This window comes from Phoenix dactylifera, chromosome 18 (assembly GCF_051530095.1).
Source record: "Phoenix dactylifera cultivar Ajwa chromosome 18, Ajwa_hap1_PhDact_Kaust_v1.1, whole genome shotgun sequence".
Classification (NCBI taxonomy): domain Eukaryota; kingdom Viridiplantae; phylum Streptophyta; class Magnoliopsida; order Arecales; family Arecaceae; genus Phoenix; species Phoenix dactylifera.
Genome location: NC_143207.1, coordinates 14,246,160 through 14,270,625, shown reverse-complemented (window position 1 = coordinate 14,270,625; position 24,466 = coordinate 14,246,160). Strand labels below are relative to the sequence as shown.

The following is a 24,466-nucleotide window of genomic DNA, read 5'->3' as shown; positions in this document are numbered from 1 at the left end:
ATGACAAATAGTTCAAAATAATTATATTACCATATAAAATTTGCATCTGAAGAAAAAACCAAAAGAAATCGAACTGAGATATCTGAGTTACGAAAAAATAAGCGTGTTATATATTTGTTGTTAGATCATCAAAAATGTTATATCACTAAGCATGCCACTATTGGAATGAGAAAGTTTAGGTTAGACCCGAGTGTGACACTGTTAATAATTCATAGGTTTTTGGAAGAGGCTGATTTGTCCTCCATTAATAAATAATCTTTCTATGATATATGCATCATGAATAATATTTAGATATATCTTATGTTAGTTATAAAACTTACTTGTAGAATTGTCTGTCAATACCATTGTTGGGTGTAATTTCTTATAATATGTTTGTGTATGTAATTTTAACCATCTTTCCTATTGATTATTACAAACTAGGAATGCTTTCAGCTTTAGACATGAAGAAAAAAAGAACTTCCTTGTAAACAATGATAGTTTTCGAGGGGCTGTAAATTGGTTCAATACAAATGCATCTATACTAGAGTCTTTTTTTGGTTCTAATGAAGACCACTTCATGAAATGTGTGGAGCTGAGGAAAGCCTACTACAAGTTGTGCCGAAAACATCCATCATGTATGCATCCAAGAGTCGAAATTTAAAATATTAAGCGTTAATACTAATCCCTCTCTATCACTAATTATCAATACCTTTTCCGAATGAAGTTTGTGTCCATGCCATGGTTGCAAACAAGCTCGACTTTTTTTTTTTTTTTTTGCTGAAAAAAAGGGGTAGGGAGAGGAAGGGACAAGCCCACCCCCGCGTAGCAGCCCCCACTGGGCCCCCGCCCCGTCAGAAGAATGTTCGATGCGGACAGAAATGGCCGTGTGTTGGCACCCCGATCGATTTTACTCATACCTTCCCCACCCGTGGGCCCGTCTCAGCTACCCCTCTGGGCACCTGGCACCACCCCGGCTACTGGCGGTCCAAGAGCGGTCCTATACCTTATGTCCAAGCAGTGGCCGAAGCTACATTTTAATCGTCGTTGCAGCGACTCGAACTTGGGACCATGAGGTTAGAATCTCTGCCCAGTACCACTAGGCTACCGCCTTGGTGGCAACAAGCTTGACTCATTTTGTAAGTCAAACTGGGACCAACTCGTGTAATTTTAAGCTAGATTCTAGACTTCTAGTTGCTTCTGAGCAGCTTGTTTAAGGGATCTAGTTAGAACTTGAAATCTCTTGAAACCTTCAATTTTTCACTTCAGGGCAATTATTCTATCTCAAGATATCAATGAAGATGATATATATATATATATATATATATATATATATATATGTTACGGGGGAACTTAGCCACCATGCCCCACGTGACCGGCACGCGCGCCCAGGAAGACTACGGCAGCCCCTTGATCCAGCAATCCGACCCCGAGTCGGACATCTTCGGCTCCGCAGCCCGACCCCGAGTCGGCTGCCCCTTGATCCAGCAATCCGACCCCGAGTCGGACATCTTCGTCTTCGCAGCCCGACCCCGAGTCGGACATCTCTCGACAACGACAGGCTATTTCCCAGAGGCACGCCGCGGCCCTCTGCTCCACTACTCCCTGCAACGGTCGTATCCGGCGCTGCTCCACGATCCCCTGTAACAGCCGTACAAAGCGGAGCTCCACTACGCCCTGTCATGGCCGTACCCAGCGCTGCCCCACGACGCCCTGTAACGGCCATGTCAGTGGCAGCTCCATCGTGCTACACGATGACCAACCCCCCAAAAGGGCCCCCCAGCCTGGTATATATGCGGCTGGGGGGAGAAGGGGGAGGGTAAGCAAGAACTTCCAGAGCATTCTCCTACTTGCTACTATTATCTTTCCTTCTCCAATCTCCTCTGACTTGATCGTCGGAGGGCCCCCACTACCCCAGTGGTGGTGCGAGGCTTGCTTGCAGGTTTCCCGGTGGAAAGTGGAGTGCAATCAACACCAACCAAGGCAACCCAAACGGAACCCCGTTCACACCGCTGTGCCAATCGTTCTCGGTTTGGACCACCAGCAACAGTTGGCGCTAGAAGGAGGGCCCGAATCTCAGAGCGATCGTAATGGCACGGCGAGGTGGTCGTGGAGCTTCCAATGCCTCCGGTCGCGGGGCCTCTCGCGCCTCCGGCCGGGAGGCCGCTGCGTCTCCAACGCATTCTCAGCAACACTCCACCGTTCCACCCCCCATTCAGATGGTCGAAGCCGCTCAGTTCGACCAGTTAGCCCAGCAGGTTCGCACCCTCGCGGAGGTAGTGCAGAACCTGCAGGGTGTGATGTCTCGAGCGCCGCAGCGGGCCCAGGAGCCGCTGCTCCCTGAGCGCTCGCCTGTCCTCCTCAACCCGCGCTCCTTCCTCTCCCATGGGGAGGAGCGCCGGCGCGAGGAAGATTCTCGAGCACGGTCCATTCTGCCGGGACCTTCCCATCGGAGCTGCGCGGGGTACGAGAGGCGGGCCCGGGCGCGTTCCCAGACCCCCCAGTCCTCAAGGAACCCGCGCTCCAGTCGGTCCCCCTCTCGGTGCTCCTTGTCTCCCACCCATCGGTCGCGCTCCCTGGACCGGCGGGTGGACGATCTCCACCGACAACTCCAGGTCCTGAAGGGCCACTCCAAAGATCCCTTCGCCGACTTGGAGATCTCCTCCCAGCCGGCGCTTGCCTCGAGGATCCTGCGGACCCCGAATCCGCCGGGGTTTAAAATGCCGGCGATCGAGCCCTATGACGGGGCGGCGGACCCGCGGGATCACATCGAGAGTTTCAGGACCCTTATGCTCCTCCACGGAGCATCAGATCCTCTCCTCTGCAAGGCCTTCCCGGCGACCCTCCGTGGCCCGGCAAGGGCGTGGTTCGCCGGCTTGGAGGCTAACTCAATCCAGTCCTTCGACCAGTTTACTCGCCTCTTCATCACCCATTTCGCCGTCAGTAGCCGGCGGCGACTGGTCTCCGACTCCCTCTTTGATGTCCGGCAAAACGAGGGAGAAAGTTTGCGGGATTATCTTACCCGCTTCAACAAGGCTACGCTGGAAGTCCGGAACCTGAGCCAGGAAGTGGCTCTTTCAGCCCTGAAGCGTGGCTTCCGAAAGGGCAGACTCACCTTCTCCCTGGACAAACGCCTGCCGCGGAGCTTCCTGGAGCTGTTGTCCCGGGCGAACCAGTATGCGGACGCCGAGGAGGCGGCCGCCCACCGGAGCAAGGAGGCCGCCGAGATCCCTCCAAAGCTCGGGAAGAAAAGGCGAAAAGAGGCACGCCAGAGGAGGAACCCGACGCCTCAACGTCGGCGCAGGAGCCTGTCGCCGGCGAGGAACCACGGCGCCCTACGCCCTCGTTCTCCGCCCCGACGTTTCAACCGGTACACTCCTCTCCTGACTCCCCGGGCCCAGATCCTCATGGAAATCAAGGGGCGGGAGGACCTCCCGGTCCCGAGACAGATGAAGAAGATTCCTGGGAGGAGGCCCTCTCGGGCGTACTGTGAGTACCACCGGGACCACGGCCACGACACCGAAGACTGCTTCCAGCTTCGGGACGAGATCGAGGCTCTCATCCGCCGAGGGCGTCTCGGTCGATATGTGAACGACCGACGTCCCCCCGCAGACCCGCGTCCGGCCAATCCGGCCCCTCAGGAGCCTCGGGAGCAGAATCGACCCTTCGCGGGCGTGATCCACACTATCACTGGGGGCTGCCCCCGGCCCGAGAGGAACGCAGGGGGCTCGACTGAAGCGTCAGGGACAGCCGTCGCGAAGAGGCAGAGGGTCGGTAATGTAATCACTTTTTGTGATGAAGATGTAAAGGGGGTTCAGACCCCCCACGATGACGCCATGGTGATCTCCCTCACTATGGCAAACTATGATGTAAGGCGTGTCCTTGTGGATAGTGGAAGCTCAGCTGATATTTTGTTTTACGAGGCCTTCCAAAAGATGAGCTTGTCCAGACAATTGTTGCACAAAACATCCACCCCCCTCATAGGATTCACTGGTGACGCTATCTCGGCCGAAGGTGTCGTTGAGCTGCCTGTGACTGCGGGCGTTGCACCCGCAGAAGCCACGGTGCGGCTCGGGTTCTTGGTCGTCCGTGTTCCCTCGGCCTACAATGCTATCCTCGGACGACCCGGACTGAACGCCCTTCGCGCGGTGGTCTCTACGTACCACTTGCTCATGCGGTTCCCCACGGCGGCCGGGATTGGAGAGGTCCGAGGTGACCAACCGACCGCAAGGCAATGTTTCCTAGCAACTCTCAAAGGGAAGAAGCCCGTAGAAGCCTTAAGCGTCGAGTCCCTCGACGCCAGAGACGAGGTGGCCTTGCGGCACGGGGAGCCGGCCGAGGGTGTGATCGAAGTTCCCCTCGAGGAAGGTCGCCCGGACGGGACGATCCGGGTCGGCGCCAATCTCGACCTGGGAGCTCGGGCCCGATTGGTGGAATTCCTCCGAGCCAATGTCGATGTGTTTGCCTGGTCGGCGGCCGATGTACCTGGGATCGACCCGGAGGTCATTTCTCACGCCCTCAACGTCGACCCGACCCACCGACCGGTAAAACAGAAGAAGAGACACTGTGCCCCGGATCGGATCCGAGTGGTCGACCAGGAGGTAGACAAACTCTTGGAGGCAGGATTCATAAGGGAGGTCAGCTACCCCGAATGGCTGGCAAATGTCGTACTTGTCCGGAAGGCGAGCGGAAGGTGGAGGATGTGCGTCGACTACACCGACCTGAACAAGGCATGCCCCAAGGATAGCTTTCCGCTTCCGCGGATAGACCAACTGGTCGACGCGACTTCCGGATATCAGCTGCTGTCTTTCATGGACGCCTTCTCCGGCTACAACCAGATAATGATGGCTCCACAGGACAAGGAGAAAACTGCCTTTATAACAGACCGGGGGCTGTACTGTTACAAGGTAATGCCCTTCGGTCTGAAGAATGCTGGCGCCACTTACCAGCGCCTCGTCAACAAAATCTTCAAAGAGCAAATCGGCCGGCACATGGAGGTGTACGTGGACGATATGCTGGTGAAGAGCCGCCATGCAGACCAGCACATCGCGGATCTGGAGGAGACTTTCGCCACCTTGCGGAAGTTTCACATGAAGCTGAACCCAGCGAAGTGCGCCTTTGGCGCTTCGGCCGGGAGGTTCCTCGGTTTCATTGTCAACCAGCGGGGGATCGAAGCCAACCCGGACAAAATCAAGGCCATCCAAGATATGTCCCCTCCGACCAAAGTGAAGGAGGTTCAGGAGCTCGCTGGGAGGGTCGCCGCGCTCGGACGATTTGTGGCAAAATCGGCCGAACGCTGCCAACCTTTCTTCAAGGTGTTGAAACGCCCGAAAAACTTCCTCTGGACGGCCGAATGTCAAGCAGCATTCGACCAGCTCAAGGAATACTTGGCGTCTCCTCCCCTGCTGTCCAAGCCGCAAGAAGGGGAGATGCTCTACCTCTATCTGGCGGTCTCCCCAACTGCAGTCAGTGCAGTACTGGTTCGGGAAGAGGCAAAGCTCCAGAAGCCTGTGTACTACATCAGCCGGGTCCTACGGGATGCCGAGACGCGGTATACGAAGGCTGAAAAGATCGCCTTCGCGCTGCTGACCGCGACCAGGAGGCTTCGCCCCTATTTCCAGGCCCATTCTGTCACCCTCTTGACCGATCAACCGCTGCGGCAGATCCTCAGCAATCCAGAGAATGCGGGACGGCTGGTGAAGTGGGCAATAGAACTTGGTGAGTTCGACATCCGCTACCAGCCCCGACCCGCCATCAAGGCCCAGGCGCTCGCGGATTTCCTCGCTGAGTGCACGGTGCAGGAGGCGGAACCTAGGTCGCCGGAAACACCCAGCCTCGACCTCCCGATTTGGACGCTTCACATCGATGGGTCGTCGAACCCCGAAGGTGGAGGGGCCGGGCTGGTCCTTACCAGTCCAGATGGAGTGATAGCCGAGTATGCCTTGAGGTTCGAATTTCCAGTGACCAACAACGAGGCGGAGTACGAGGCCCTAGTCACGGGACTCAAACTCACCAAGGAGCTCGGCATCCGGCGCCTGAAGGTCTTCACCGACTCCCAGCTGGTGGTCGGGCAGGTCCGTGGGGAGTTCGAAGCCCGGAACCCGACCATGCAGAATTACGTCCGGAAGGTGCAAGCACTCATTCCCGACCTCGGCAGTGTCGACATCCAGCAGGTCCCAAGAAGTGAAAATGCCAGGGCCGACAGGTTGTCCCGCTTAGTGAGCGCAGACGCGCACAACTTGTCGAGGGCGATCTACCTGGAGACCCTGGATGCCCCGAGCATCGGCGAGGCTGGAGCGGTGATGGCGATTGATCCGGAGCCGTCTTGGATGGACCCGCTTGTCGCCTACCTCGCCGAAGGGATCCTCCCTGAAGATGAAGATCAAGCTCGGCGACTTGTTATGAAGTCCGCCCACTACGTACTCTATGAAGGGAGGCTGTATCGGACCTCGTTCACCGCCCCCCTCTTAAAGTGCCTCCGCCCCTCGGAAGCGACCTACGTCCTCGGCGAAGTCCACGAAGGCGTTTGCGGATCACACTTGGGGGCTAGGTCCTTGGCGCACAAGATCATGAGGCAAGGCTATTATTGGCCTACCTTGTTGGAGGACTCAAAGGATCATGTACGGAAATGCGACGCCTGCCAGCGCCACGCCAACGTCCAGAGAGTCCCTTCTGTCCCCTTGGCGCCAATCACTGCACCCTGGTCCTTCGCCCAGTGGGGAATGGATATCCTCGGACCATTCCCCGTCGCTTCAGCTCAGCGGAAATTTTTGATTGTTGCAATCGACTACTTCACCAAGTGGGTGGAGGCAGAGCCGCTGGCCACTATCACGGAGGCGCAAGTCCGGAAGTTCGTGAAGAAGAACATCATTGTCCGATTTGGGGTACCTCGGGTCCTCATCTCGGATAATGGTCGACAGTTCGACAACAAGCATTTCCGTGACTTCTGCGAGGAGTTTGGGATCGAGCATCGGTTCACATCTGTGTCGCATCCCCAAACCAACGGCGAGGCCGAGGTCACAAATCGGACAATCCTCCAAGGAATCAAAGCGCGAATCGGTCGGACGGGGCAAGCTTGGGTCGAAGAACTCGAGAACGTCCTTTGGGCGTATCGGACCACGCATCGGACCCCTACCGGGGAGACGCCTTTCAGCCTAACCTATGGCACGGAAGCCGTTGTCCCCGTGGAGCTCGGACTCCCCTCACCTCGGGTGGCCGCGCACCGACCCGAGGCCAATTCGGAGCAACTCCGAGGGAACCTGGATCTCTTGGAAGAAGCAAGGGAAATGGCGCAGGTTCGGATGGCGATGTATCAGCGGAGGGTGGCCCGATATTACAACTCCAAGGTCCGACCGAAGCTTTTCAGAATCGGAGACCTGGTGCTAAGGCGAGCTAAAGCATCTCAACCTGCGGAAGGTGGGAAGCTAGCGCCAAATTGGGAAGGCCCGTATAGGGTTCGCTGGGTAAACCGACCTGGCTCCTACCAGTTGGAGGCCCTAGATGGTCGAGAAATTCCAAGGAGCTGGAATTCCGCTAACCTGCGGATGTATTACCAGTAGAACGACAATGCCAGAAAGACAGTTCAAAAATGTATAACACTTTTCATTTCAATAATTTCTGGTTACAATGGCGTGCTCGTGTGATTACAAGAAATTCCCAGAGGGGAATTAGGGTTTAAAGAAAGTAAAGAAGAGGTGGAGACTCCGAGGAGCTGAAGATCTGGGATCCCGAAACCTCCATCCGAAGCGGCTGCAATCCCGCCGAAAGTGGGTGCTTCCAACCGGAGGCGCCATCGGCGTCTCACGAAGAAGACGAAGAGCCGGCGCGGATGAAGAAGAACTGGACGAAGGAGAAGTCCACACTGCTCCTACCCAGAGGCGCCATCCACGCCTCACGAAAAAGACGAGGAGCCGCCGCAGACGAAGCTCCCGCTGCCTCCAGGGGAACGCCACCTCCAAGGGATATTCCGGTCCTCCCCAGTGTTAGGGGAGAGAAGGAATACATGGGAGCAGAGCATATGGAGGCGCGGTCCCGGATCAAGCGCCTGGTGCGGAGCTCAATCGGGAGGCCGAACTTCAAGGAGGGGAGACGTGATCCCGGATGAAACGCCTAGAGCGGAGTTCCGCCGGGGAGAACCTCCTTGTTGATCCCAGATGAAACGGCTAGTTGGCGGAAGTCGCGAAGGGCGCGTCTCCCGTTCCTTCGGTAGGGGTCTCTCAACCATGCGCCGGAGAGGAGGCCCACGATCCATGGCAACCTGAACAGCTCCGGCTTGGCAGGCTTCATCGCACCTGCACCTATATTTATAGCCAAACTGCGGCCCCCCGGTCGTTCCGCTGCGGGTGGCTCCAATAAATGCGGGCGCATTGAATCCGGAGCCGATCCGGCTCTCGAGGCGTATCTTCCCGCGATTTTCTAAGCGTTATTCTCCTTAATCGCATTCTTTGTGCAGGACACTCCGGGTGGCCTGTACCCCTAGGTCCACATATCTCCGCTCGCGCCCAGGCCGCATCCGCCTCGAAGAACGCGCGTATCGCGGCCGCTTAACTGACACTCCTCGCAAGCAGCAACTGGCGATCCGATTTCCCAGGTAACCCCTCAATTAGCATTTAATGCTCATCTGGTGTTCCCCAGGCGACGCTTGGAGAGGAGGAGAAACACGATCGCAGCTGGCCACGGAGAAATCCCATCGGGCGGCAAGCGACAGGCGCATGACCAGCAAGCGGAATTTCCCGAGGCTCGGCCCTCGGATGCCAGGCTAACCCGATGATCATCCCGGGAGCAGACTAGCCTGAAGCCCCGACCGGTCGCCTCGGCTTGCGCCAGCCTTGGCCGACCAACGAGCGAAATTTTCCGAGGCTCGGCCCTCGGATGCCAGGCTAACCCGATGATCATCCCGGGAGCAGACTAGCCTGAAGCCCCGACCGGTCGCCTCGGCTTGCGCCAGCCTTGGCCGACCAACGAGCGGAATTTCCCGAGGCTCGGCCCTCGGATGCCAGGCTAACCCGATGATCATCCCGGGAGCAGACTAGCCTGAAGCCCCGACCGGTCGCCTCGGCTTGCGCCAGCCTTGGCCGACCAACGAGCGGAATTTCCCGAGGCTCGGCCCTCGGATGCCAGGCTAACCCGATGATCATCCCGGGAGCAGACTAGCCTGAAGCCCCGACTGGTCGCCTCGGCTTGCGCCAGCCTTGGCCGACCAACGAGCAGAATTTCTCGAGGCTCGGCCCTCGGATGCCAGGCTAACCCGATGATCATCCCGGGAGCAGACTAGCCTGAAGCCCCGACCGGTCGCCTCGGCTTGCGCCAGCCTTGGCCGACCAACGAGCGGAATCTCCTGAGGCCTGACGACCCTCAGATGCCAGGCTAACCCGATGATCATCCCGGGAGCAGACTAGCCTGAAGCCCCGACCGGTCGCCTCGGCTTGCGCCAGCCTTGGCCGACCAACGAGCGGAATCTCCCGAGGCTCGGCCCTCGGATGCTAGGCTAACCCGATGATCATCCCGGGAGCAGACTAGCCTGAAGCCCCGACCGGTCGCCTCGGCTTGCGCCAGCCTTGGCCGACCAACGAGCGGAATTTTCCGAGGCTCGGCCCTCGGATGCCAGGCTAACCCGATGATCATCCCGGTAGCAGACTAGCCTGAAGCCCCGACCGGTCGCCTCGGCTTGCGCCAGCCTTGGCCGACCAACGAGCGGAATCTCCCGAGGCTCGGCCCTCGGATGCCAGGCTAACCCGATGATCATCCCGGGAGCAGACTAGCCTGAAGCCCCGACCGGTCGCCTCGGCTTGCGCCAGCCTTGGCCGACCAACGAGCGGAATTTCCCGAGGCTCGGCCCTCGGATGCCAGGCTAACCCGATGATCATCCCGGGAGCAGACTAGCCTGAAGCCCCGACCGGTCGCCTCGGCTTGCGCCAGTCTTGGCCGACCAACGAGCGGAATTTCCCGAGGCTCGGCCCTCGGATGCCAGGCTAACCCGACGATCATCCCGGGAGCAGACTAGCCTGAAGCCCCGACCGGTCGCCTCGGCTTGCGCCAGCCTTGGCCGACCAACGAGCGGAATTTCCCGAGGCTCGGCCCTCGGATGCCAGGCTAACCCGATGATCATCCCGGGAGCAGACTAGCCTGAAGCCCCGACCGGTCGCCTCGGCTTGCGCCAGCCTTGGCCGACCAACGAGCGGAATTTCCCGAGGCTCGGCCCTCGGATGCCAGGCTAACCCGATGATCATCCCGGGAGCAGACTAGCCTGAAGCCCCGACCGGTCGCCTCGGCTTGCGCCAGTCTTGGCCGACCAACGAGCGGAATTTCCCGAGGCTCGGCCCTCGGATGCCAGGCTAACCCGACGATCATCCCGGGAGCAGACTAGCCTGAAGCCCCGACCGGTCGCCTCGGCTTGCGCCAGCCTTGGCCGACCAACGAGCGGAATTTCCCGAGGCTCGGCCCTCGGATGCCAGGCTAACCCGATGATCATCCCGGGAGCAGACTAGCCTGAAGCCCCGACCGGTCGCCTCGGCTTGCGCCAGCCTTGGCCGACCAACGAGCGGAATTTCCCGAGGCTCGGCCCTCGGATGCCAGGCTAACCCGACGATCATCCCGGGAGCAGACTAGCCTGAAGCCCCGACCGGTCGCCTCGGCTTGCGCCAGCCTTGGCCGACCAACGAGCGGAATTTCCCGAGGCTCGGCCCTCGGATGCCAGGCTAACCCGATGATCATCCCGGGAGCAGACTAGCCTGAAGCCCCGACCGGTCGCCTCGGCTTGCGCCAGCCTTGGCCGACCAACGAGCGGAATTTCCCGAGGCTCGGCCCTCGGATGCCAGGCTAACCCGATGATCATCCCGGGAGCAGACTAGCCTGAAGCCCCGACCGGTCGCCTCGGCTTGCGCCAGTCTTGGCCGACCAACGAGCGGAATTTTCCGAGGCTCGGCCCTCGGATGCCAGGCTAACCCGACGATCATCCCGGGAGCAGACTAGCCTGAAGCCCCGACCGGTCGCCTCGGCTTGCGCCAGCCTTGGCCGACCAACGAGCGGAATTTCCCGAGGCTCGGCCCTCGGATGCCAGGCTAACCCGATGATCATCCCGGGAGCAGACTAGCCTGAAGCCCCGACCGGTCGCCTCGGCTTGCGCCAGCCTTGGCCGACCAACGAGCGGAATTTCCCGAGGCTCGGCCCTCGGATGCCAGGCTAACCCGACGATCATCCCGGGAGCAGACTAGCCTGAAGCCCCGACCGGTCGCCTCGGCTTGCGCCAGCCTTGGCCGACCAACGAGCGGAATTTTCCGAGGCTCGGCCCTCGGATGCCAGGCTAACCCGATGATCATCCCGGGAGCAGACTAGCCTGAAGCCCCGACCGGTCGCCTCGGCTTGCGCCAGCCTTGGCCGACCAACGAGCGGAATTTTCCGAGGCTCGGCCCTCGGATGCCAGGCTAACCCGACGATCATCCCGGGAGCAGACTAGCCTGAAGCCCCGACCGGTCGCCTCGGCTTGCGCCAGCCTTGGCCGACCAACGAGCGGAATCTCCTGAGGCCTGACGACCCTCAGATGCCAGGCTAACCCGATGATCATCCCGGGAGCAGACTAGCCTGAAGCCCCGACCGGTCGCCTCGGCTTGCGCCAGCCTTGGCCGACCAACAAGCGGAATTCCCCGAGGCTCGGCCCTCGGATGCCAGGCTAACCCGATGATCATCCCGGGAGCAGACTAGCCTGAAGCCCCGACCGGTCGCCTCGGCTTGCGCCAGCCTTGGCCGACCAACGAGCGGAATCTCCCGAGGCTCGGCCCTCGGATGCCAGGCTAACCCGATGATCATCCCGGGAGCAGACTAGCCTGAAGCCCCGACCGGTCGCCTCGGCTTGCGCCAGCCTTGGCCGACCAACGAGCGGAATTTCCCGAGGCTCGGCCCTCGGATGCCAGGCTAACCCGATGATCATCCCGGGAGCAGACTAGCCTGAAGCCCCGACCGGTCGCCTCGGCTTGCGCCAGCCTTGGCCGACCAACGAGCGGAATTTCTCGAGGCTCGGCCCTCGGATGCCAGGCTAACCCGACGATCATCCCGGGAGCAGACTAGCCTGAAGCCCCGACCGGTCGCCTCGGCTTGCGCCAGCCTTGGCCGACCAACGAGCGGAATTTTCCGAGGCTCGGCCCTCGGATGCCAGGCTAACCCGATGATCATCCCGGGAGCAGACTAGCCTGAAGCCCCGACCGGTCGCCTCGGCTTGCGCCAGCCTTGGCCGACCAACGAGCGGAATTTTCCGAGGCTCGGCCCTCGGATGCCAGGCTAACCCGACGATCATCCCGGGAGCAGACTAGCCTGAAGCCCCGACCGGTCGCCTCGGCTTGCGCCAGCCTTGGCCGACCAACGAGCGGAATTTTTCGAGGCTCGGCCCTCGGATGCCAGGCTAACCCGATGATCATCCCGGGAGCAGACTAGCCTGAAGCCCCGACCAGTCGCCTCGGCTTGCGCCAGCCTTGGCCGACCAACGAGCGAAATTTCCCGAGGCTCGGCCCTCGGATGCCAGGCTAACCCGACGATCATCCCGGGAGCAGACTAGCCTGAAGCCCCGACCGGTCGCCTCGGCTTGCGCCAGCCTTGGCCGACCAACGAGCGGAATCTCCTGAGGCCTGACGACCCTCAGATGCCAGGCTAACCCGATGATCATCCCGGGAGCAGACTAGCCTGAAGCCCCGACCGGTCGCCTCGGCTTGCGCCAGCCTTGGCCGACCAACGAGCGGAATCTCCCGAGGCTCGGCCCTCGGATGCCAGGCTAACCCGATGATCATCCCGGGAGCAGACTAGCCTGAAGCCCCGACCGGTCGCCTCGGCTTGCGCCAGCCTTGGCCGACTAACGAGCGGAATTTCCTGAGGCCTAACCCTCGGATGCCTGGTTTAGCGCCGGAAGAATTTCCTGAGGCCTAACCCTCGGATGCCTGGTTTAGCGCCGGAAGAATTTCCTGAGGCCTAACCCTCGGATGCCTGGTTTAGCGCCGGAAGAATTTCCTGAGGCCTAACCCTCGGATGCCTGGCTTAGCGCCGGAAGAATTTCCTGAGGCCTAACCCTCGGATGCTTGGCTTAGCGCCGGAAGAATTTCCTGAGGCCTAACCCTCGGATGCCTGGCTTAGCGCCGGAAGAATTTCCTGAGGACTAACCCTCAGATACCTGGCCTAGCGCCAGAAGAATTTCAAGAGTCGGGAGTCAGCGAGACGCTATCAAGAGTTAAAAAGAAGAAGGACGAAAGTGAAATGAAGAAACTCTATTTGCATTAACTTTCATTGTTTCAGGGCCGAGACCAATACAACTTGGCAAAACGCCAACACACAAAGAAAAGAACAAAAATACAGAAGGTCAGCTTGGAGGAACCCCCGGGTCGAGAACGTCGGGCGCGTCCGCAGGGGGCAGGGAGACGGTTGGAGAAGCAGCAGTCAATGGCGCCGGAGAGGAGTCGAGAAGGGAGATCCCACTCTGGTCAATTTCGGGGTACTTAGCCGACACCCTTGCCAGGCCTTCCTCGAAGCCTAAGACAAAGGAGTCGGACCCCGCGTCCGACATGTCACGGACGAACTCGTCGGACTGACGATAGGCCTGTACCGCCTCCGACATATCACGGGTGAACTCGGCGGACTGACGATAAGCCTATACCGCCTGACGCCCGATCTCCGCACCCTTCTCGGCCAGCGCCGCCTCTGCCCGCTCCATAATCTGAGCCTTCGCCTCCAAGACCTTCGCCACAATCCGGTCATCCGCCTCGGAGGAGACCCTCAGCAGATCAGCCTGAGCCTCCTTGTGCTTCGCCTCGGCAGCAATGCGAGCAGCCTCAGCCTCCTCCAGGCGCGAATGAAGCTCCTGGTCGCTCGCGCGGAACTTCTCCAAGGCCGACTCCAATTCGCCCAGCTGGGCTTCAAGAGACCGGGTTCGGTTGCGGGCGCTGTCGGCAGACCGCTGGGCCTTCTCCCACCTCTCCCGGTAGTCGGCAGCCTTCCGGGACTGCTTCTCGGCCCGCTCCTCCGCCTTCTTGATCTCGCCCTCGAGACCCGAGGCAACCTTGAGTTGCTCCTGAGCCTCCAACAGTTGCTTCTCGAGGGTGGCGAAGCCGAGTGCCCGCTCTTCGGCCACCCGGAGCCTCATCTCGAGGTCCCTGGTCGTCCTCCCCGCCGCAGCCTGACCTCCCTCCTCTACTGCCTTCAGTTGGCTCTCGGCCCTCGCCAGAAGCCTCGCCTGTTCCTCGTAGCACTCCTCCAGGCGGATCATGTACTGGGCGAGCTAAGAGATAGGAAAAACGGGGGCGTCAGGCAGGGATCAACAGAGCCTATAAATGATGAAAGCGATCGAAAGAACACTCACCGACATGAGACAGACGCAGCTGGCAGCCCCAACGTCAGGGACCCTCATCTCCCGGACCTGCCTGCAGTCCTTCTCCAGCAGTACCGTCTCGATGAGGCTTCGGGCGCCGGCGAAAGTGAAGGCCGACCCCGACTTCTTCCCGGAGTCGGACGGTGGTTCTGCAGCCTTACCCTTACCCATCGCATGGGGAAGAGTCATGCTGACCATGCTCGGGGTGGGGACCGCCCCTGGAATTGACAGGGTCCCGCTCGGCCGGAGCCTCGGCGCGTCCCTCCTCGTATCATCCGGAGCCGACCGAGTTGAAGGCTGGGCTGGGGACCGATCACGTCCGACCCGTCCATCCCGGGCACGCCCGGGTGATGCCTCCGGAGAAACGGTAGTCTCGGCATCGGAGGGCTGATACAGCGTCAACTCCCGGTCCGCGCCCGCGGCGTCCCCCTGATCGGTGGGTCCGGACCCGTCTGTCGGAGTCGGAGTCGCCTGCCGGCGGGACTTCTTCGCCGGTGGGGCCCCGCTCGGAGGAGCTCGTTTCTTCCTCCGGACTGCTTCCAGTAGGGACGTCCTACCAACAGCCGTTGCCTTGTCCGACCGCATGACGTCGTCGATCTCTGCAAAAAGGACGAGGTGGTCGGAGGTTGAGAAACTGAAGGAAAGAACGAGACGAAAGAGGAGAAAAGAGCTAAAAAAGAAATGGTGGCGGGCTCACGGTCAGTGGGGACCGAGCTCAGACCAACGTTCACCAAGGTGTCCTCGGAAATAAGGCAAGCCACCGAGGGGAGCCGGCCCTCGGCAACCAACCCCTTCAAGACGGCGACGCCATCGGATTCCTCCCTCGACAACCTCGATAGGCCAATCGGGGACTTCATCGGCGTCTCCCAGGTTGCCCTGATTCCCCAAGAGGGATCTACGTCAATGAAAAAGAAACGCTCCTTCCAGCCGTGAATGGAGGAAGGAGCCTCCTTGACGAGGCCGCACCCTCGCCGCGCCGCAAAGCACCACCACCCTTTGTCCTGGGGGTGGCCGCTCAGGCCGTAGCATTCCCAAAAGACATTCAGGGTGGCGGGAACCTCGTGCATGCGGCAGAGAACCTGGAAGGCCGTCAGGGCGCGCCATGAGTTCGGCACCAGTTGCGTCGGCGCCACTCTTAAACCCCGAAGCACCTGCACAACTAAGTCCGAGGGGGGAAAGCGAAACCCAGCCTGAAGAATGCCCTCATTGATGGCGACCTTCCCTGGAGGAGGATGGGACATCCTCTCCTCAGGCCCCGGGAGCGTAACATTGCAGGCCTCGGGAAGGTGGTATCGAGCCACGAACCTATCTAGGTCTTCAGCGACCAGCTCCGTCTTAATGCGGTCTGCTCTCACTTCGCCCATCCCTAATGGCCAGTGAATCTACGGTCAGGACGGGGTCAAGAAGGGAGAAAGGACCGGAACGACTGGAGTACCCTAATACAAAAGGAGAAAGTATGGAGAGCCTTAAATTGAAGAATGGGGCAACTCACCGGAAGAAAAGGAAGAACGGCTCCGAGAGCGTCAAAGGAGGAGCAAGCGAACAGTCCGACGGCAATGGCGGCAGCGCAAAGGAGAAACTCGAAGATGTCTGTAAAGAGAAAGGCGGACGGAGGAGGGCCCCCGGTTAAATAGGCGGAAAGGTGGGTGACGCCTCGGTGACGCCAGAGGACGCCTGGCTGCCGAAGGGTCGCTCGCGCCCCAAAGGCGAATCGACGCCATTAAGGAGGGATGTCCGCCGAAATCCTCAGACTGCCAGGTCAGCAACAACCGCCGTACGCCATAAAGAAGGCGGGGAGCTCGAAGCGCGCGCGCCTCTCCGAGGGATGGCGGCAATCTCGAAGCATCACTCCCTTCACCCGTTCCCCTTCTGGTTTCAGGCTCGGAAGTGGGGGGCTACTGTTACGGGGGAACTTAGCCACCATGCCCCACGTGACCGGCACGCGCGCCCAGGAAGACTACGGCAGCCCCTTGATCCAGCAATCCGACCCCGAGTCGGACATCTTCGGCTCCGCAGCCCGACCCCGAGTCGGCTGCCCCTTGATCCAGCAATCCGACCCCGAGTCGGACATCTTCGTCTCCGCAGCCCGACCCCGAGTCGGACATCTCTCGACAACGACAGGCTATTTCCCAGAGGCACGCCGCGGCCCTCTGCTCCACTACTCCCTGCAACGGTCGTATCCGGCGCTGCTCCACGATCCCCTGTAACAGCCGTACAAAGCGGAGCTCCACTACGCCCTGTCATGGCCGTACCCAGCGCTGCCCCACGACGCCCTGTAACGGCCATGTCAGTGGCAGCTCCATCGTGCTACACGATGACCAACCCCCCAAAAGGGACCCCCAGCCTGGTATATATGCGGCTGGGGGGAGAAGGGGGAGGGTAAGCAAGAACTTCCAGAGCATTCTCCTACTTGCTACTATTATCTTTCCTTCTTCTCCAATCTCCTCTGACTTGATCGTCGGAGGGCCCCCACTACCCCAGTGGTGGTGCGAGGCTTGCTTGCAGGTTTTCCGGTGGAAAGTGGAGTGCAATCAACACCAACCAAGGCAACCCAAACGGAACCCCGTTCACACCGCTGTGCCAATCGTTCTCGGTTTGGACCACCAGCAACAATATATATATGGATCGATATTCTTCAACCCTTCCTACTTCCTCTAGATAAATTTTTTAAGTAATATATTTTAAAATTAATGCCTAAATATTGTTGCTAATCCCGGATTTACTACATCAGTTGATACTTACATTATGTTGAACCTAAACCAAAAAAACTCGGACTACTCATGCTCAAAACTATTCAATTAAAGGTATTCGTGAAATGAATCATGTCCAAAAAGTTATTTTGTTAAAATATCAAAAATCTTATTTTGGCAGTGACCAAATCGATCACGTAAATCTATGCTCACTATTTCAACAGTCCAAAAAAACTACCCTGTCCTCTCTGCGGCATGTGCCTCTGAGGGTCTTCGTTGGAGGAATCACCTTGGCTTTTTCCGTGCTGGACTTGCGGCTTTGATGCCTTTTTTTTGCTGACACATTTGACACTCATATCATTACCAAAACAGGAAAAAAAAAGTCTATAACTTATATAGTACACAAATATCAAAAAAGAAAAAAAAAATCATAAATGAAGTCATCCATTTATGGTTCAATAAATAAATCACCTTAGTAAAAAAGAAAGCTGGAATAATAACACCCAGATGGTCACAGTACACAGTATTGCCATCACTAGTAAGGCAAGCTTAGTCATTGGAGAGGATGGTGGGGTGGGCGGAGAAGTAGGCGAGGAGGCCGAGGAGGGGGGCGTTGATATAGGTAGTGGGCTCGGACTGCTGGAAGACCGGGCGGGCGTCCGGGAAGGCGTCGGAGATGTTGGTGGGGCCGCCGACCACCGCCCCCACCAGGACGTTCGGGTTCGGGGCCGGGCTCAGGTAGTACTTCGTCCCCTCCTTGCACCCGATCTTGCTCCGGTGGGCCCTCACCGACGGCAGCGAGCTCCCACGGTGGTGGATCCGCCGCGGATACCTCCCCCCGTACCCCACCATGTACGATATCCCCAGCGGATTATCCCCCAGTATATAATCCACCTGCATATTTACACATTGAAATTTTTGGAGAGAGAGAGAAAAAAAAATTAATTTAATTTCTTTTTTTCTTTATATTTGGTAGAACTCAAAAGTTATATATGCCTGTGTATGTATTCTGAAAAATAATAAAGACTGATATAAAATTTTATTAATAATAAAATATATTATGGATAATACAGGCTGCGATGTGTTCTTAAAATTACTATAATAAAATTATGCTAACAAAAAAAATAATATAAGTTGATACTATAAAAAGTTGCTAGTGATTCTTAAAATTATTTTAATAATAATTGTATCTTTAATATTTTTATGTTATTAATTATTAAATAATTAAACAATACCTGCCGCTTGGCCACTCGTTTGAGCTGGGCTGGCGTGGCAGTCGAGGAGCCACATGGCACGCGGCCATTGGCATGGCTGAGATAGTTGGAATACGCCAGGAGAAGGAAGGAGAGCGAGGTCACGTGCTGCATGTTGCTCCCTCCAGTCTTGAACAGCAGCCCGCCTTTAATTATTGGAAGGTCAGATTAAAATTAAAAAAGAGAAAATATAGAGGGTGGTTTTGCAAATAAGAGAATAAGATAAAGACCTGGAGAATATTGGATCTGAGGGTGGCGGGAGATTCCCGGGAGGAGGGAGCAGACAAAGGCATCAGCGTTTCGCTTAAAAGACCGCAAGTAATCGTCCTTTCCCATCAAAACTTCCTGCACAAAATACCATCCTGTCCTTAATCGTGATTAAATGAAGCAGAAAGGGCATTCCTGCCATTTTACGGAAACAACTTGTAAGCAGGCAACGGTCAAAAAACGGTTGAAAGCGCGAGACACGAGATATCGACGAGCGGTAACGGCAGGAAATTTTTAAGCCGGTTTCTTGAGGATCCGCTGACCGGAAGGTGAGTGCAGCTAATAATTACCTTGGAGATTAGGACATTAATACCGGCGTGCTTGTTATCCCAGCCGAACTCGTTAATGGTGTCCCCGGCGTGCAGCACCACCTCGTTCTTCGCGATGTACTCTCGGTACTCCCGCCGGCGAGACGCCTTATGGAGCCACGCCGCTCCCCACAGCAGCTCATCCTGTATCCCACCCATCATGATCCGTTAATCTGTGATTAAACGGCCCAGATTGAACGCGGGAGAGGAAGATCGGAACTCACTTGGTATCCATCGAAGTCGCAGTAGAAGGGGCACACCGCGTGGTGCAGGCTACTACTGTACGCTCCCCTGTGCGTGTCCGCGAACTCGAACACCTATCAACCATATGGACGGTCCTGATCAGGGATTCAGGAGTAGCTCGTAGGAAATACAAGTTGAACGGTTATGGACTTACGGAGACGGCGCGGTCGAGGAGGCGGCGGGAGTAGGCTGGGTCGCAGTCGCGGAAGACGATGGAGGCGGCGGCGAGGGCGGCGGCGGTCTCGCCGGCGACGTCGGAGCCGGGGTGGGCCGGGTCGACCTTGTAGACGGTCCGGGGGGTGTCCATGTCCTCGGGCCGCTCCCAGCACGAGTGGTCGTGGAAGGCGTCGCCCACCTGGACGTAGACGACGTTGGGGACGGCCGTCGCCTTCAGGAGGTAATCCGTCGCCCACCTGACGGCCTTGACGGCTTCCGTCAACTGGGGGCCCATGTTCCTCCCGAAGTCTATTATGCTCCAAGCCATCAGCGTCGCCGTGAAGGCCATCGGGAAGCCGAACTTGACGTTGTCCCCCGCGTCGTAGTACCCGCCGGTTAAGTCGACCTGCGGTCACCGCACCGCCGGCGGCATTCGAACAAGGGGAAAATATTAAAGCCACGTAGCGCGAATATTTTAAAAGGGGAGGTTGGAGGAGGGAGGAGGGAGGAGGGGGTTTGTTTAAAAATCTCGGCCGTGGATGGCGCGGCGATGTGTACCCCGTCGGCGGCGCCGTCGTGGAGGGCGGAGTCGCAGCGCCAGGTGAGGCGCTGGTCGGGGGGGAGTTTGCCGGAGCGCTGGCCCTCGAAGAAGAGGATGCTCTTCCGGAGCGCGTCGGCGTAGTCGTGCTCGGAGGCGGCGGCTGGCGGCCGGAGCGACGTCGCCAGGAGCAGTATCAGCAGCAGCGGCAAGGGTGCCGGCCGAGACGCCATTACGTGCCGGCCGAAACGCTACCGAAGGAACGCGGCGGGAAGAATGCGGAATCGATGGCGCAATCAGTGGAAAGATCTCTCCGCCTCTCTCTACTCTCGCAATCAATCGCTTTTTATTCGCAGGAATAAATAAAGAAGGGGATGGGTGGGGGGCATGTGGAGAAATGCAGCGATGGCAGGGTGGCAGGGAAGAAGGAAAGCGCTTGGCGGCCCAAATGCGTTACCAAAAGTTACTTTATCGTTCCGTTTCACGCATGGATTGGCTTCTTGCGGGTAACTGGTTGGGTCCGCAGCATTCTGAAAGGAGGGCCAATGGGAGAACGACTCGTGTCGCGACGAGCGACCGTTGCTGCGCGGTTAACGAGGAGGCGGGGCGTGGGGACTGACCGGGCGGGAACCGGATGCGGCCGGTCGAGCCGGGGCGGGGGATCACGTGATTGGGGGGTTTAATGATGGGGGGTGGTGTCATCAATGTTACCGTTGGAGGTGGGCGTTACTGGTGTGGGGGAGGAGAGCCGTTATCTTGGACGGAAGCGGAGGGTGGGAGGGTACGGAGGGAGGCAGAGTGAGAGAGAGTAACATGACTTCTTTTGATGGGTTGGATTTGTCCTGTAGATTTTGGCAGGGAATGATGAAAGATAGATCTCCTTTTTTTATTATTATTATTATCAGGAAAGGAGGCTAATCAGGTAGAAAATGTTTATAATTTAACACAATCATCCAAGTATAATACAGCTGGAATCCTACGTGGCTAAAAGATGCAGCAGAGCAGGCTTAAATTTTTTCTTGTTTTGGTTGTTGGTCTATTGTTGTGATAAAGCTGAGAGCCTGATGCCCACAACGCAGGCATGGTCACATACCATTTATTTTATTATTTAAAAATTATATCTAAAAATATTATATACTTTTTTAATTTTCATGATTGACCCGTCGTTTAGATCTGTCCCGAGAATTCAATATTAGACCCATTCTATAGGGCAAGTCGGATCTGGATTTTATAAATTTCGATCCAAACTGATCTGATCTAATTTATATCTTATATAGGTCTATTTGGATCTTTCTATTAGTTACTGGACCAAATCCAATCCGACCTGAGTTGATCTGAAAAAAGTATTCCAAGTTATTTTTTATTTTTCCTTCATTAAAAAAAAAAAGCACTCAAACTAATCTCACAATATTAAGAAAGGCCAATTATTGAGATTATTACTTCTTGAAGCAGATTGCAGATCTAGATAAATATTAATACATTTAGAAGTAAGAACAAAATATTTTTCATAAAACCTTCTTAGTAAACTGGGCCTAACCGGATCTAAACACTTTGGGTTGGGTCTGAGTTATATATAAGCCTAGTCCGATCCAAACAACTCGTTAGATCTAAAATATTTTTTATGGATCTGGTCCGATTGGATTTGATTGCCTATCAAATTTTGTATACGAAACTAAGTTGGATGGAGGTCAAGTATACCCAGTCCAACTCGACCCATTTGTAGCCCTAATCCAAATGGAAACGAAGTAGGGCATAAATTGCAACCATGCAAAACCACGGAGAAACTTGAAATGAATTAGAATGTCATTTTAGATAAATCCCAGCTAAGGTGAGTACCAGCAGCCTATCTCTTACGTCAGAAAACAGCTACATCAGTTGAATCAGATACAGCCTATAACTATTCTTCTCTCTCATGATCATGTGCATCCAACCAGTCTGATGAGCAATCAAAAGTAGTAGGAGCAGCCCTATTAACTTCGGATAGAAGTACAGATGGCATAGCATCGATGTGGCCAGGGACCCATGGGTCGATGGCCTTCCTCTGCGCCTTTGGCCGACTACGGATAGTGTCGAGGCTGGAAAGGATCTACATGTCTGTGATCTTATGACCTCCGGGGTGGCCGGCTGGGATGAGATTCGATAGACCCGTTTCTTCGGGGAGCATCTGGTTGAGCGGGTCAGCTCCCTCTCTTTACCACAGAGTGGTGGACTAGATGTACGAGTGTGGAGTTCCTCGACCAGATCCAGGGTCAGGATGGGCGATCTTTTCCGCATTCTTAGGCGGGAGTACGAGCCTGGTCCGGATTGTGCCTGGATCTGGTGATTGGGACTCCACCCGAAGGTCGTGTTGTTCCTCTGGAAGGTGGTCTGGGACCGTCTTCCTATGAGAGCTGTACTTAGAGGTCGAGGAGTGAGGATCCCATTGGAGTGTGGGGCTTGCGGAGTGGTCGAGACGGTGGACCATGCCCTGTTTCGGTGCACATAGGCTAGGGGTACTTGGCGTCTGGCAGGGGTCCCATAGGTGGTGTGGAGCTGTAGGGACCTGTTCTTACAGGCCATGCGTCAAGGCTCGGAGTCTCCGGTGCTTCATCAGAAGGTGGTTCGAACGAGATGCACTGCCTACCAAATCTGGCTGGCCAGGAATGCTCGTACTTTCAGCGAACGACATATGTCGCCGAAACTTGTGGTCGAGAGTGTCCGCGTTTAGGCGGCAGAGCTGTGTCACACCATCCCCGTTGGAGGAACCTTGATAGCTCGGAACATTTAGAGTTCCCATTCTGCTTCGACAGTATCCCGTACGGTGTTTTTCACCTGGGAGCCCCCACCCCCGAGCTTCCTCAAGGTTAACTTTGATGGGTCAGTCCTGGATGGTGGCACGAGGGGAGGCGCGAGTTTTGTTATTCGGGACCCATCTGCCAGGGTTGTGGCTGCTGGTGGTAGTCAGTTATTTGACACTTCGGTTCCAAGTGCGGAGATGAGAGCAGCTTGGGCGGGCCTTCGCCATGCCTGGTGCGTGTTACAGGCCAGGTCCATCATCCTCGAGGGTGATTCAGCCACCGTTATCAGTTGGATCCGGGAGGGTTCAAGGGGTGGCGATAGTGACCATCCCTTGCTCCGTTACATTTGGGCTATGGTGAGGGATGGATGGGCCTTTCAGACCAAGCATATTTACCGTGAAGCCAATGATGCTGCGGATTGGGTGGCTGCGTATGTAGCTTGTCACTCCGAAGGTACTTTATGGACTGGTGATGGAAAGTTACCCTTGGCGCTCCGAGGTATCCTATTTTTTGACTTTATTGGGTATATCCGTACCCGCCAGGTATGATCCACCCGTATTAGCAAAAAAAAAAACAAAAAGAAGTACAGATGGCTACTCCATCTAACCAAGATATATCACGTAGCTGTATGTCTAGCTTACTAGCCAACACTAGTATTGGGAAACCGGCACAAACTATTTTCGATGGTTTGCATTGGAATGCACACAAGTGAATTTTTTGTTCTCTTGCTCTTTGTTGATTTCCTTGTGGTGCCTTATTCCCAACCATTTTTCTCTAGTATGGGCTCTATCCCCATATATACATATACAAATTTTTTTAACATATATTATTATTTAACAATAATATGCATATTAAGTTTTTATTTTTTTCATATTGCCACCTATATTATGAGTTTTTTAAATATATTTTTTTTATCCCAGGAAATCGCATATATTTTGCAAAGAGAAAGCCTCTATTAATGTCCCATTGCATAATTTAATTCTACCTCATGGTTAAACTAATTAGGATTGCAAATTTTCCAAATTGCCCTTCGGTTAGATTCAAACTGCTCTACTTTTCGAGGAATTAATAGGTGAACTTAGTCTACTACGCCAACTGTGGACTAGTCCAATAAAAATTGGACATGTCAGCCCTCTTCGAACCTAGTCCTAACCATGGGTAGAAGAGTTGAAAAAGAAAAATATGTGGAAGCTCTTCTCCTCTTCTTCTTCACCACAATACTAACCTCTCAGTGACCCTAGCATGGTGCCAATGCCTTCCTCCGCCTCATCTCTACCCTTGCCTTCCCCCTCCGACGACCTTCTTCAACATCTCTCCTCCTACCTTGCCTCTACCTTTGCCTCACTTCTCCTTTGCTGCCACCTCTCTAGCCTCCTCTTTGCTCCCGCCCTGTCTAGCATCATCGAATAGTGAAGCGCTCAGAGACGTACGCATGCACACCCTTAACAGAGCACGGCCACAGATGAAGAAATTGAGCGGTTGCAAGAAAGTTCTAGCCACAATTGACAACATTATTATACTTATTCTTAACTTATCCATAATATGAAATGTAGTCATTTGAAATATGTTCACATATTTTATATTCCAATAATTAATTAAAAGAATTAAATTTTTTGGTATAAAATTAAAAATGAATAAATTCATTTTATTATTTATGATGATTTCAAAATCTTTTTGTTTGAAAATTTTAAAAATATCAATAAGTACTTAATCATATTCCTATATTTATATATCGCATTTTCTTTCAAATTCTTTGAAAAATAGATAATTCATGCTTCCTTTTCTTCATACTACAATTAAAGAGTAATAGCGGTATCTAACATATCAAAATTTAATACTTTGTAAATTTAATTTTTAATATATTTCAATATAAATCTATTTGGGTCAATGATCCATATCTTTGGCTAGATTGAT

General features: G+C 55.6%; 1 protein-coding gene across 1 annotated transcript; it reads right to left on the bottom strand.

The window, feature by feature from the left end:
* Window positions 1-17,419: 17,419 nt before the first annotated feature.
* On the bottom strand, window positions 17,420-20,122 carry LOC103717345 (endoglucanase 17-like). The gene is made up of 7 exons (XM_008805682.6): window positions 19,796-20,122; window positions 19,236-19,643; window positions 19,063-19,155; window positions 18,821-18,982; window positions 18,494-18,608; window positions 18,246-18,409; window positions 17,420-17,904 (listed from the first exon to the last, which is right to left on the bottom strand). The coding sequence occupies exons 1-7, from the start codon at window positions 20,006-20,008 to the stop codon at window positions 17,560-17,562; spliced, it is 1,500 nt and encodes a 499-aa protein (XP_008803904.3). The 5' UTR covers window positions 20,009-20,122; the 3' UTR covers window positions 17,420-17,559.
* Between the last annotated feature and the right edge of the window lie 4,344 nt (window positions 20,123-24,466).